This window comes from Eptatretus burgeri, chromosome 11 (assembly GCF_056783735.1).
Source record: "Eptatretus burgeri isolate ZD-2024b chromosome 11, Ebu_testis_v1, whole genome shotgun sequence".
Lineage (NCBI taxonomy): Eukaryota > Metazoa > Chordata > Myxini > Myxiniformes > Myxinidae > Eptatretus > Eptatretus burgeri.
In genome coordinates this window covers 87,037,750-87,051,689 of record NC_140971.1, presented here as the reverse complement: position 1 = coordinate 87,051,689, position 13,940 = coordinate 87,037,750, and the positions used below count along the sequence as shown (strand labels likewise).

The 13,940-nt window shown below is 42.8% G+C and overlaps 2 protein-coding genes across 9 annotated transcripts in view; one reads left to right on the top strand and one right to left on the bottom strand.

The window, feature by feature from the left end:
* Nucleotides 1–13,940, top strand: part of LOC147017562 (neogenin-like) — a 491,631-nt gene that overhangs the window by 249,269 nt on the left and 228,422 nt on the right. For all 8 annotated transcript variants that reach the window (XM_085847263.1, XM_085847265.1, XM_085847261.1 and 5 more), the window contains one exon: nucleotides 2,459–2,613. In XM_085847263.1, coding sequence (XP_085703389.1) covers nucleotides 2,459–2,613 — 155 coding nt within the window. The remainder of the gene's footprint in view (nucleotides 1–2,458; nucleotides 2,614–13,940) is intronic.
* Nucleotides 10,884–12,822, bottom strand: LOC147017564 (uncharacterized). The gene is given in 2 exon segments (XM_085847717.1): nucleotides 10,884–12,680; nucleotides 12,682–12,822. Coding segments are annotated over 2 exon segments (1,938 nt in total).

The window sequence follows — 13,940 nt, the reverse complement described above, 5'->3', positions numbered from 1 at the left end:
AGACCCCCACCAACACCATACACAATCACCCATCAATACTCAAACTACCTAAAAGTCTTATCAACATCCCCATACCCCTCTATCTCCATAACATTCAGGTACCTATCTAATTCCAATTTAAACTTATCTACTGTTTCAGCTGCCACTACCTTAACAGGGAGACCATTCCATGCATTCACTACTCTCTGAGTGAAAGTCCCCTGCCTTACTACCATCTTGACTCTCCTCTTTACTCTCAAGCTATGGTCCCTGGTTCTGTCACTGTCTACTCTGTTGAGTAATTCATCTTCACTTATTTTATCGATACCTTTCATTATCTTAAACATCTCTATCATATCTCCTCATAACCGCCTCCTTTCTGGTGTTTAAAGCCCTGTTTCCTTCAGCCGCTCCTCATAGCTGAGTCCTCATAGACCTGGAATCAATGAAGTAGCCCTTCGCTGAACCCTCTCTATGGCATCTCTGTCTTTCCAGAACTGTGGTGACCAAAACTGCACACAATATTCTAAATGTAGCCTCACTAAATTCCTGTACAATTTTAACACCACCTCTTTTAATTTATAAATTACCCCCCTCCGAATACAGCCTAAAACCCGATTTGCTCTCCCTAGAGCTGACTGGCACTGTGCTGCCTGCTTACCTCCCGTATCTATTACTCCTCCCGATACATGGGGAATTTAGATCTCCTTTTTTTTTGGCACTCTTGTATCCCACTAAAATTTGTACTTAAGTTAATATAATTAGTCACCCAACCCATTTTGTGAAAAAAAAGCTTGAAATTGATGATATTGGGTTTATAAAAGTTGTAGAAGTGGGGAGTTTTTTTTTTTTTTTTTTTACAGTTCTATAAATGTGACATATGGAATTCAATAATACAGCACAGATACTGCATCCATATTAGGTTATCAGAAGGTAACTCATCTCTGAAGAAATGCTAAAAGGAGTCATGGGAATGTGTAAAAAAAGTAGAGCAGCACTCTTTAAAGCGCATACCTCTGCCAGGCTGAACAGGTTACATTTTGTATCCTACTGATAGGCTGTATCTGCATCCGGACCTTAACCAAAATCGAATCGGCTTCTTCTTGTCACCTACCCAACTTATCCACCAAGTTTTGTCATAACTCGTCCACAACTGTTCCATCACTCAATGGTGAAGAAGCAATTAAAATTTTAAAAAAGATTCTCGTATCCAGATCCAGATCGTTCAATTATGTGTAAAATTTAGAGTGTATGAAACCTGTATCAGACCGGTATTGATGTACAGATGTGAAACGTGAGCACTGTGGATTGAGGGTGTCAAAAGAATGAAAGAGCAGGGATTAGAATGATATGATGGATAAACGGATTGTCTCTGAAAGAAAGAATTCCGACCTTGGAATCCCAATGCTAGTGAAGAAGAACGAAAGGAGAGAAGACTTTGTTGGTATGATCATGTGCAATGAAGGTTAGAAGTTGAAGCTGTAAAAAAAGTAATAAAACTTGTGGCAGAAGGAAGAAAGCTAAGAGGACCTCCTAAAGATTTGAAACCGTCAACAAGGACATGGAGGACGTCAACACTCCTGCGATGAGGCTGAGTCTTTGGGCCTCTCTCACTGCAAGCTGGTCAGTGGTCTTTCTGTCTTCTACCACTTCCTTTCTGGTCTTTCACCCTCTGCTCTTTCCATGCTTTGGCCACCTCAGGTTTCTTCCATGTGCATGTGCTTTACCAGCAACCGGTTAACCTTGGAGTGAAACTTCCAAAATCCAGAATCACTGCTCACCTCCATTCATCTGTGCCTCATTTGTCCCACCTGTTTAACCAACTCCTGCATTCTCTTCAATCCCATTCTTCTTTTCAGATATTCAAGAGAGCTGTGTGCCACCATCTTAGATCATTTCCTATCCAAAACCATAATCTTTTCTACCCCCATTAACCCCCATCCATCAAACCCACCTCTTTCCAAATTTTCAGTCTTTCCTTCGTAAGAGTTTGCTTTTGTATCCATCTTGTCCACCCCATGTGTCCTCCTACACCTCTCATTTCTCCCCCACATCCTTTATTCGTTCAAGCCTCTTTACTTTGTCCTTCAACACCATTATTGGTCTCCCCTCCCCCCTTTTCTCTTTTACTGTTCCTTTTGTTTTGTTGCATCCTGATTGGTTCTTTGTTCTAGTTCTTCCACGAGCCTTGACTTTGTATCCCAAAACATTGATATATCTATATGGAGGAATGCAAGAATTCGAAGAACCCCCTGAAAAAGGAAGAAAATTGTTGTAAAACTGTTGTTGTTGTTGTTGTTTCCTGCATCCATATTCAAACTTTCTAAGTTGGCAACATGTTAAATCACTTGATCATCATTCGCCATCTCAGACTGAAAACGTTTTTCTTATTGGTTGATCGGAATTGAAGTGGTGTCTATCTGCTGTTGAAAATACTTTGTACCCCCTTAACATCTTTTTTAATAAATTTTTTTGGCAGGTTCTCCACGTTTCCTGCGACGACCACGTAACATGTGGGCCCGAGAAGGCGCTGACCTGGATCTGCCTTGCGATGTGACGGGGAATCCAGCACCTTCTGTCACATGGGTAAAGAATGGGGACGTCGTCATCCCCAGCGATTATTTCCAAATTGTGGTAAGATTGTTTTCCCCAAATTATGAGGCGATTTGACAGTAAATTATATTTTTTCACTTCATATGAAAGTTTTTTTCAAGTGCCCAACAGGATGGGGCAGAGGTATCCCACTTACCTTTGAGCTGTCTATTCTGGGTTTGATTCCTGACCCAATTACACTGAACAACAAAATGTTTTTACTGGAGATGTGTAAAGTGATTTAGACTAATTTGGGTACGCTGATTTCAAAAATCATAACCGTTTTGCTGTATCACGTCAGGATTTTCAGTAACAGAAATATTCCCATTGCCTAGAAGTCAGGATTTCAATGAAATTTACAAAAATTCATTTATTCATTTATTTCATCATGAATGCTTCAAAATTATAGAAATTACAGAAAAACTCCACTAGAATATAATTAAAAATGCTTTCGGCATTTGGCTTTGCGTTTGTGCTGCTCTGTGTCAGTTTCACGATGCAGGAACCAGCAGAAATCGCCCATCATGTTCGGGTTGTGCCGCCCTTGGTAACGCGTCTCCATGAGTGAAATCTCTTGGTGGAATCGCTCGCCGTGCTCGTCCGAGACTGCTCCCAAGTTGTCAGGGAAGAAGTTCAGGTGCTGGTGTAGGAAATGGATTTTCAGGGACATCCTGGAGCCAAGTTTCCTGAAGGACTCCAGCAGCTGCTGCACTATTTCTTCATAGTTGTCCGCACGCTCGTTCCCCAAGAAGTTGTCCGTCACAGCTTTGAAGCTCCTCCACGCTGCCAGCTCTTTGGGGTTTAGAGTTGTCGGAAAAGTTTCGTCCTTCATAATCTGTCGGATTTGCGGTCCAACAAAGACAACAGCCTTGATCTTGGCCTCCGACAAGGTGTTGCCAAACTTTTCCTTGAGGAAAAACCCACGCCCATTCAGATCCATTGCCCGTACAAAACTTTTCATCAAGCCGAGCTTTATGTGGAGTGGTGGAAGGAAAACCTTGGCTGGGTCGACAAGGGCGACATGCTTCACATTGTGTCGACCAGGTACATGCTCTTTTCGCTCTTCCCAATCTTTCTTCGTCCAGTGATTCTTGTCGTCTCTGTTATCCCAGAGACAAAGGAAGCACATGTATTTCGTGTAGCCTGACTGCAGCCCTAACAACAGCGCCACCACTTTCAAGTCTCCGCAGATGTGCCAGTTGAAGTCATTGTACTTGATGGAATCAAGCAGCTGCCGCATAGTCTCATAGGTCTCTGTCATACCGAACGCGTGAGCCAGTGGGACTGATGGTTTCTCGTTGCCATTGTGGAGCAAAACAGCCTTCAAGCTGTTCTTCCCCGAGTCGATGAAGAGGCGCCAGTCTGCAGGATCGTGATCACACCCAAGTTCTTTCAACAGACCGTTGATGTCACTGCAGAATGTCATCGTGTCTTCCATCTCAAAGAACTCAGCCATGTCTCTGTGACGTGCTCTGAACAAGGATATCTTGGTGTTAGGTTCAAGTAGATTCCACTGCTGCAGCCTTGATCCAAGCAGCTCTGCCTTCGCCTTTGACAGCGAGAGATCTCTTACAAGATCATTTAAGTCTCCCTGGTTCAGAAGGTGTGATTCTTGAGTGTCGGGTTCAAAAGGTTCATCATCACCATCCTCTTCACCACTGCTTACAGCTATGTTCTGATCAGCTGGAGGTGTTGGAACGGGGTTCTCGTCATCATGAGGCACAGGTTTACGAGCAGAGACGCAGTCAGCGTACTTGATGTGACCTTTATTCTTCTTGTTGAAGCCGGCGATGCTTGTGCAGCAGAAATAACAATCATCATGATGATTCTGCGGCTCACGCCATATCATGGGCACCGCAAATGGCATGCTCGCGCGCTTGCCCACCAACCACTGAGTCAAGGTTGTGTGACAGCTTGTGCAGCAGATGTGTGGTGCCCAGCTCTGTTCTTGGTCCCCCACCTTACACCCGAAGTAGTGAAAGTAGGCGGCCTTCATTTTCACTGCTGTAGATATACTTCGCTGTTGATTTTTTTTGGTATACCGACCACAGACATAACAGAAGTTGTCAGGATGATTGGTACAGGAACGCCTACTCATCTTTATCTGAAAGAAAGAAATATAACACAAGTTAACAACAATTGTACGAAATAGACATGTTAAAGACATATGTAAATTTCATTGAAATCCTGACTTCTAGGCAATGGGAATATTCTGTTCCTGAAAATCCTGACGTGATACAGCAAAACGGTTATGATTTTTGAAATCAGCGTACCCAAATTAGTCTTAATCACTTTACACATCTCCAGTAAAAAAAATTTTTTGAAATTTGTTGTTCAGTGTTATAAGCTGTTGGATTGATGCTTCACGGGCAAGGTGGCACATCAAAAAGTGTGTTGTCCCTTATATAGACATTTAGCCGAGTGTCCCGGCTGCTCGCAATAAACGGTGGACTTTTAAGATCCCATGATGGTCTTCGTCACCGAGTTATTGCCGGCACCTTGCACAAATTCCAAATTCCTGCCCAAATCACCTTCAAATGACAAGCCTGGTAAAGCTGTCATGAATTACTTGGGCCAAAGCGTACAGTGGACGGCCCTACAAGAAGGTGGAATTATTGGGAACTTCATCATGATGATAGTAGTAGTAGTAGTAGTAGTAGTAGTAGTAGTAGTAGTAGTAGTAGTAGTAGTAGTAGTAGTAGTAGTAGTAGTAATAAGTTTTTTTTGTCAGCTTCCATCTTATCTGATTTTCATGCATTTCATACACTTCCTCCAATGAGTGAAACAATTCGATGAAAAATTATTTTAAATAAATCTGAACCTCACTTGAAGAGAAGCCCCCCCCCCCTCTAAAGACTGTTTGTGAGCGGTGGCCGAAAATGAAAATTGAGCAAAATAATAAATCAGGGACCAATGAGTTTCTGAGCATCCAGCAAGTTTTCAGGTTAAAATTTCGTTACCATGCTAGTTTCCAGGGTGAGATGCATTTTCATGACTCAACTTATTGACAAGGTGTTGGAAATGTCATGCATGTTCATATACGATCCAATAGTTCGTTTCATTCGGTGTGAAAGAAGCTGATTGACTTGAAGTGACTCATTCATGAAAATTCCAACACTTTCTCATGAAGACTGAATAAGTTCTATGCTGTCATTTCGCCATTTACAGGTTGGGTAAAAAAATGATAATTTTTATGATGACGAGAAAGACATCAATTACCCTTCCCCCCTCCTAACCCCCAGGAGTACCTTTGGATGCACTTTCCCTTCTGCAACCACCTCCTGCTTGTCTGTGTGCTGAACCATCCTCGGAACAGGGATGTCTCTAATTACATCTCCCTCTCTGCCAACGTAGACCATCTTATAATTACTCATCTTAACCCTCTCTTCCTCATATGTGATGATTTAAACTGTCACCATGCCAATTGGCTGGGTGTTCGTTCCTCTTCAACCAGCCATGGTATTGCACCAAAGGACTTCTGAGACTCCATGGGCCTCACCAAATCAGTGAACTTTCCCACCCCTATTTCTCCCAAAGGCACTTCTGCCTTCTGGACTTGGTAATGACGAGTTTTCCTACAAATGTATCTTGCTCTTCCTCTGCTCTAATTGGTTCATCTGATCATATGCTTGTGAGAGTTCACATCACTCAGTCTATTTTCAGAGAGCTGCCTCAGTGCCATGGAGTCTGGCAGTTCACACAAGCTGACTGACAGGAACTGCAAGCTTCCCTCTCATGTCTGCAAGACTGGTCTCCCAAATCTAATGCCCCTGATATTACCTCAACCTGGGAATTCTTCCAGAGAAACCCGCTCTCCCTTATTATTATGCACAGATCCATCCCATCTCATCGTCAGTTATCATACCTTTTCCTCTCACCTGTACAGTTACTTAGAAACAACCAACTTCAGGCCAACGTTTGAACTTTTAAACTTGTCTACCTCCTCTAAAACCTGGTGGCACCCTGTTTAACCTGTCTCTGGGTTATGCTCCCACTCCCCCACCCTCATTTCTTCCATCACTTAAAATGGCACCACAGCCGACTCTCCTCGTGAAAAGGCTGAATGTCTCAATTCTGAGTTTGTTTCTAAATCTTATGTACCCAACACCTCACTGTTGACGCCGACCCTACCATCACATACCCAACTGCTCCTGGATACTGTGTCTTTCTCACTTGAGAAGGTGGAGAGATTGCTGGCATGCCTTGACTCCAATTTTGTGACATTCAGATGGCATCATTGCATGTGGACTGAACACCTGATCTGATATTCTTGCTCATCTTCTTTCTGCTATGTTCACTCAATCATTCTTGCTGGGGCAGTTTCTGTCATCCTTGAAGTTAGCCAACATCACTGCAATACAAAACAAGAAAAAGAGCAGAGATTGCAGGCCTTCGCCAGGACTTGTTTTGTGTGGTGTGTTGTGTGGTGTGTTGTGTGGTGTTTGTGGACTTGTGTGTTACATAATTAACAAGTGGTGCCAGGCACAACAAATCCCGCCCATTTAAGGCATAAAGTTATTTTGGGGATCAAATTGAAATTTGATACATCCTTAACCTGAATGTTGATTATAAGGAATAGAATAAGGAATATTTTAGTCTTAGTTTGAAGTCAATTAAACCATTTTTGACGAAGTTATGAGTGAAAAACGATTTTGACCTTTTCGTGACCTGACCTTGACCTTTGACCTAATTGCACCCAAAAGTTAATGGGGTCGTCCGAGGTTCATTACCCGCCTGTGGATACAATTTGACAGTGTTTGAGCCAGACGTTTTCCCGTAAAGTTGTATTTTCGTAACCATGTTTTAGTTTTAATGGAAAATTTGTAATTTTGACCGATGACCATGACCCTCAAAACTTCGGACCCTACCGATCTTCACAAATATGCATTTTGCACTATAGGAATGGGGAGGATTATAAGTGACAAAGGTTACAAATAAAGAATAAGGTTCATGATAAGCTTAGTTTGAAGTAAATCAGATCATTTTTGACGAAGTTATGAGCGAAAAACGATTTTGATCTTTTCGTGACCTTGACCTTTGATCCAATTTGACCCAAAAGTTAATGGGGTCGTCCAAGGTTCATCGCCCACCTGTGGATTAAATTTGATAGTGTTTGCTAAAGCCGTTTTGCCGTAAAGTTGCTAGCAGACAGACAGACAAGCCGGTAGGTGGACATGGGTCGTCGATCAAGTCGAATTTAGTCGTTTTTCAGCCGGTACTAGCCAACAAAAGCGTCCATAGCAACGGTTCTTTCTCACACATAACTAGGACATGCCATGAACCTACCATACCAGTTTCATGTATGTCTGACTCATAGTCTCTGAGATATAACGAACTTCGTTTTTTTATTGTTTTCGACCAGGGTTCATTCAAATCTATCTTCTCCGACAGTTTTCATAGGATCCGGCTGGAAATTTTTGACAATATGGCTGAATGTACTGCCCACAGTCGCTCGTGGCCCGATTTTTGATTTTCTAAAAAATAATTTTTTTTAAATTTAAAATATCTTCTATCCAGATCCAGTTCTTCACCAAAATCTAATCCATTCGTCCTTGTCACACACCCAAACTGCCCACCAAGTGCCGTCCGAATCTTTTCATACAGTGGTCTCCCTGTCTTCTTTCGCATCCTTCCTAGCCTTACATCCTCTACTCTTTCCATGCCTTGTCCCCCCCACCTTCTCGAGGTTTCTGCAGGATACACATGGTCAACCATCAACCCCCTTCTTGTGAAACCGTCTAAATGGAGAAACACTGCTCATCTCCATTCATTTGTTCTTCTTTTCTCCCGCCTGAAGAATCAACTTCCACATTCTCTTCAATCTTATTCCTCCCTCCAAGTCTCCCAGACAGCTGTTCACCACCATCTCAGATCATCCCAAATCCAAAACCATTATCTTTTCTACCCTCATTAACCCCCACCCCAATCCCTCGTCATTCCAAATTTCCAGTGTTCCCTCCTGAGAGTTTCCTCCTGCATCCATCTTGTCCACCCTATGCATCCGTTCCTGCCCCTCATTCCTCCCCATACCCATTGTGTGTCCAAGTCTGCCTCTATCTTGGCCTTCAACACTTCTGTTGGTGTTTCTCCCCTCTCTCTCTCTCCTGTTCATGTTGTCCTGTTGTGTCCTAATCTGTTCAGTGTACTAATTCTAGGTCTTCCACGAGCTTCGACTATGTCAAAAAATAATAATAGGTGGACGAGCGAGACAAAGTAGCCAACTCGTGTTTCTCACCGAGCGATGTCTGATATCTGGCAGAAAGTTTTGAACAGTCAGAGTGCAGTCTCTGCTATTTCTCGTCGAGATATTTTCAATCAGCCATTTGTCCTTTTTCAAGCTTGTTGAAGAAATCGTTATTTTCATGCATCTGATGGAAGAAAGTTTTCTCATCAAAGTAAGACAATTACATTTAATTAAGTGTTATTTAATTTCATTAAGAGCAATTGATTGAAGACTATTTCTAAGGAGCTTCCTTTCGTGCAATCACAGGATGTTTAATGAAGCAAATTTTCATCCAATCACGTAATGCCGTGTAAACGGTCAAATTTTCCTGCAATCACACAAGCCGATGGAATGTGGCAACACTTCATGCAATCACATAAGGTCGTGTAATGGAGAAACTTTTCATGTAATCACATAGGCCATGTGTTGGGGCAACCTTTGGTTTAATAACATTGTAAATTTGATTTTGTTGCAGTTTTCTCGCAGTTAAATTCCTGTGATGACTTTAAGTGCGGTAAACTGACCGAGTCGCAAATATTGCATCGATTCGGTAGAAGTGCATGTTAAAGTAATAATTACTTACTTCGACTTCATTCCTTCTGTCCCTGGTGGGGTATTGGGCAGCAAAGTGTCGTCGTCTTGTTCGGTCCATAGCAATTTCTCTCACCTTCATCCGTGTGGTGTTTCTTGTTTTCAGGTCTTCTTTAATAAAAGAGTTGTGCCAGGTATTTTTTGGAGCAACCTTGTTTCCTTGTACCACCTAGTGGTATCCATTTGAGGACTGCTCTGGCATGGCGGGTATCAGGGAGATGAAAGATATGTCCGGCTAACCTCAACCTTCTGTTACAATGTAAAAAAAAAAAAAAAAAAAAAATAGCTAATAATGCCTTGACCGAACAACATGTATGAAGTGAACATATTAGGCTGAGATTGCCTGCCACATCATTTTTGAATGTTTATAATGTCCACCACCAAAGCTGACGTTATGTTTTCACCCCTTCCTTTCTGTCTGTTTGTTAATTGCCGGAATCCTTCGGATTTCAGCAGTTATGTTGGTCGGTTGTGTGTGTCATTCTGTGTGTCTGTCTGTCTGTCTGTCTGTTTGTTTGTATTTGTTTACCCTGTAGCAGCCACACCATTTCAGCGATCATGACCAAACTGGGTACAGACGTCGTCGTGGTCCAACTTAGACACTTGTCGTTTTTGGTGAATCTAGGTCAAAGGTCAAGGTCACTGAAAAACCGAAATTCTTATTTTCACAATAACGTCCGCTAAATGGTCGTATCGACTTCAAACCGAATCCAAAATGTGCATCTTCTAATTCTGCATCCAACCATATTAGCCCAGGAGTAATAGGTTTAGACCCGGAAAAAATTTATAACAAGCTGAAACTTTCAGGAAATGTTCAGAAAACTGTCAGGAATAACATACTAAAAGTCCCCAAGAATCTCCCTTGGGGCTTTTGAGAAATCCAAGATGGCGTCCAAGATGGCTGCCGGCTTGAGATTTTCTCATATTTCAGGCTTAAAACATCATAAAAATGCAAATAATGAGTCTAAAAATATGTTTTTTGGTGCAGGGAATTCAATTTCAACAATATTTTGAAGATTTAATAAAATCCTTAGGCAGTTATACATAGGTCTAAACCTATTACTCCTCGGCTATGAACAATTTTCACCATATCTGTGGTAATACTATAGAAACCTTTAAAAAAATAGAGTAAAATAAGAATATTCATGTATTGTATTAAATACATTAACAAAAAACAATTAACAAAACAATTACAAATGTTAAAACTTGTGAAACATATTTACAACATGACACATGTTCACCCTCAGTCATCATCCTCATCATCAGTTGCTGGAGAAACAGGAAACAGAAACAGGTTGATTCTTCAGTTTCTCCCTCAGCATCCAGCAAGGATGGCATTGGTGCTGCATTGTTGCAGGTTTGACCAGTGCACTTTGTACTCAGGGCAGAGCAGTGCACCCCCATCTTCCTGCAGCCACATGACACTCCACAGCCATCTGCTCTGCAGCCACAAGAGATCATGTTGAGCAGAGTGTCTGGAGCAATGGGACGGTCAGTGTCAACTGGAGTCAGGATGTCCTCCAGTTTCCATCCCCATGCTGTTGGCTGCAAGGACCTCCCCATCCATTCCTGAATAGTGAGATATGTTCTGAAGGAATGTTGCTTGGCTGCAGCACTTGTTGGATGAACGAAGATCTTTGTGTTGTTCAGAGGTAGCAGTGTGCACACCAGTGAACTTCTCCAAAGCATCGCACAAAGGAACACAGTGAGGCAGTGCATGCACCCATTTGGTTAAGGTGCTGTCTGTTATCCCTCTACCATGTATCATCCCTCCACTGGTTTTCAGCATCCTCATCAGGAACTGCTCGATTGTCTGGTCGTAGAAGTTGCCAGACCAGAACTCATTGGCTCGGCGGATGGTGAAATACCCCTTTGCAGAGAACAACGTGTACTCCTCAGGTGGCATGACTTGTGCAATGGAGTTCATCTGCTGCAAGTACAGTCTGCCAGACTTGGCATACGGTAGATGACCTGCTGCATGGAAATGTGGGATCATCTCCTGCACACAGTGAAGATGAAGCTTCCAGTTGCCAGTCCTCTCAGCTCTGATGAAGTTGAGCATGAGCAACACCTGGTGGATGTACTGCACCCATAACTTCCCCGTTCTGCTCTGTGTGGCAGCTTGATCTAGGTGGTGAGTGAGAAACTGTTGAAACTCTTGCAGACTTTCATCTTCATCTAGCTCAGCAGCATCTTCATCTTGGTCCACTGTGTCCTGGTACAGACTGACCAGATGTTCCTTGTTAGTCTGGCTCTCCCAGTCTGACTTGTCTAGCAGTACATAGATGAGGGCCAGCAAGGTCAAAATGTGGGCACGCACTGCTCGAGAGAAGGCATGACCTGTGAGCATATGCACCACTGAACCTTTGGCATACACTCGTTCCCACAGGTTTTCCAACCCGCTCCCTGTCATGATCTTCCCAATGCTGCCTAGGTAGGACACCAGCAGGTGGAAGCCACCAAGTCGCACCACCACTTTGTCCAAGTCTCTGGAGGCAGCAACAATTTCAGAAGCCTTTTCATACACAGGCTGATCAAATGTTACTGGGCAGATCTTGAGGTTGTGCTTGTCACTATGTGTCTGTGCAAAGCACAGTGCAGTGTAGATAGTGCTGGGGTTGCTTGGTTCCAGATTGATGAATGGGAGAGTCTCAATTCTGGAGGTTTGGAACTCATCACTTTTCAGAACAGTTTTCATGAAACCACTCCAAGGCAGACACGGTGTAAAGTTCAACATGTACCCAAGCATCCAAATGGAATCAAGAGCTGATGCTTGCAGTCTGTGAGTGTCGGAGATCTGCAGAGGCTCTACTGTAACTGACTGCAAAGCAGGAACTGCAGGTTTGCTGTCTGTCTTGATGGGTATGTGCCCAAAAGTGCCAACTGCTGCAGCTGGGGGTAGTTGCATTGTACGCTTGACAGGAGACTTTTCTACCGTTCCGGGTGGTGTTACGCAAGCTATGCCACCCATGGCATGGAAAGTGTTGTGCCCAGTTAGTGTAGCAACATTGAAATCTGCATTATCAAATACACACTGGGTGAAACCATTGAGGCCATCGGAGGGCTCACCAGCAGATATGAGGCTGTTTTCAAATCGCTGGACCTTCTTGTAGTCATCTGCAAAACTGATGCTACCGAGGATGTCTATCAGCTCGTGAGAGGCATACTTGCGATGTACGTAAACTGCTATGGCAAGTAGCACTGGTGAAATGAAAGACCTTGGTCTGCAGGCAGAAATGACAGAATGGGCAATGGCAGTGCATCGCCGACTCACTACAGCAGCATTTTTGCCCTTTTGGCTCCAACAACTTGTGCAAGAAGAGCTTCAGAGACTCACGAATCATAGAAGAACCATTTTCAGTTTCTTCCAAGGTTGGATATTCACCGACATCATACACTGACAAATGAATCTCATCACGAATAATTGGAGCTGCCATTTCAATTATTCTTTCATTTTCACAAGCTTTGTCAGCTGCTTGATCTGCCACCCACCTCTCACGAAGTATCCGGTGAGCAGATTCACGGACACTGACTATGCTGGATTTTCCAGGGAGGCGGCTTGTTATAATGATATCATCTTTGTATCGCTCTTTCAGTTTCTGTTTGAAGTACTTGAGAGAATAGCCTTCCTCACCATTCAATAATGTTTCCATGTGCTCCATGAGGTCAGAAACTGCATATTGACATTCGTCATTGTCATCTATATATGCACATAGCTCATTGAAAGCTGAAATCCTTTGTACATCAACTGGTTTGCCAACAGGTTTCAACTTTTGTGGGTTAGAAAGAAATTCCTAGGCACAGGCACGATGGTATTTTACCTCTGCGGCAACCAAATCAATGTTTGCTTCTATCTTTTGGTAACCGCCTCTCCCCACTCATCACCCCTCTCTGTTGCCCTTTTCAACACATTGTTCTTGAACTCTATTGTCTCTACATTGCTTGTTAACTTTCTGCGTTTGGTTTCAAATCTGCTGCTAGTAATCAGTACTTAAGAGCAGAAAAGGCAGTGTGTAGTGATGTCAAACAAAGGAGTTCTGGACCGCAGGGTGGGTTGTTCAAATTCCTCATCTGCCGCTGATTTCCCAGACTTTCTCGTCTCAGATCTGATGGATGATTCCCGGGTGTAGGCTTTTCTACAGGCAATGTGAAGTGTCAGTGACTCCTGTTTCTGTAGAAGTTCATGAAGACCATCCTGTCTCTCAAGGCTTGCAGCTATGAGAGTTGTCCTTCTTTTGGGTCCAACTTGCACAAAATCCTTGATGCATAAAGTCCTTACAAATGATGCACGACTCCATCTCCTGCTCTGAAAAGAAAACATTGTATTGTGCATGTCAGCCATATTAAATATGTAATAAGTTGATTATATCTTAAAATTAGCCATAGTAATTGATTCTTTGAAACTTAAAATCTATGTTTTGACCCATTATTTTTAATTCTATGATGATTTCAGCTTGAAATATGAGAAAATCTCAAGCCATCTTGGGCCATCTTGAATTTCTCAAAAGCCCCAAGGGGCATTCTTGGGGACTTTTAGTATGTTATTCCTGACAGT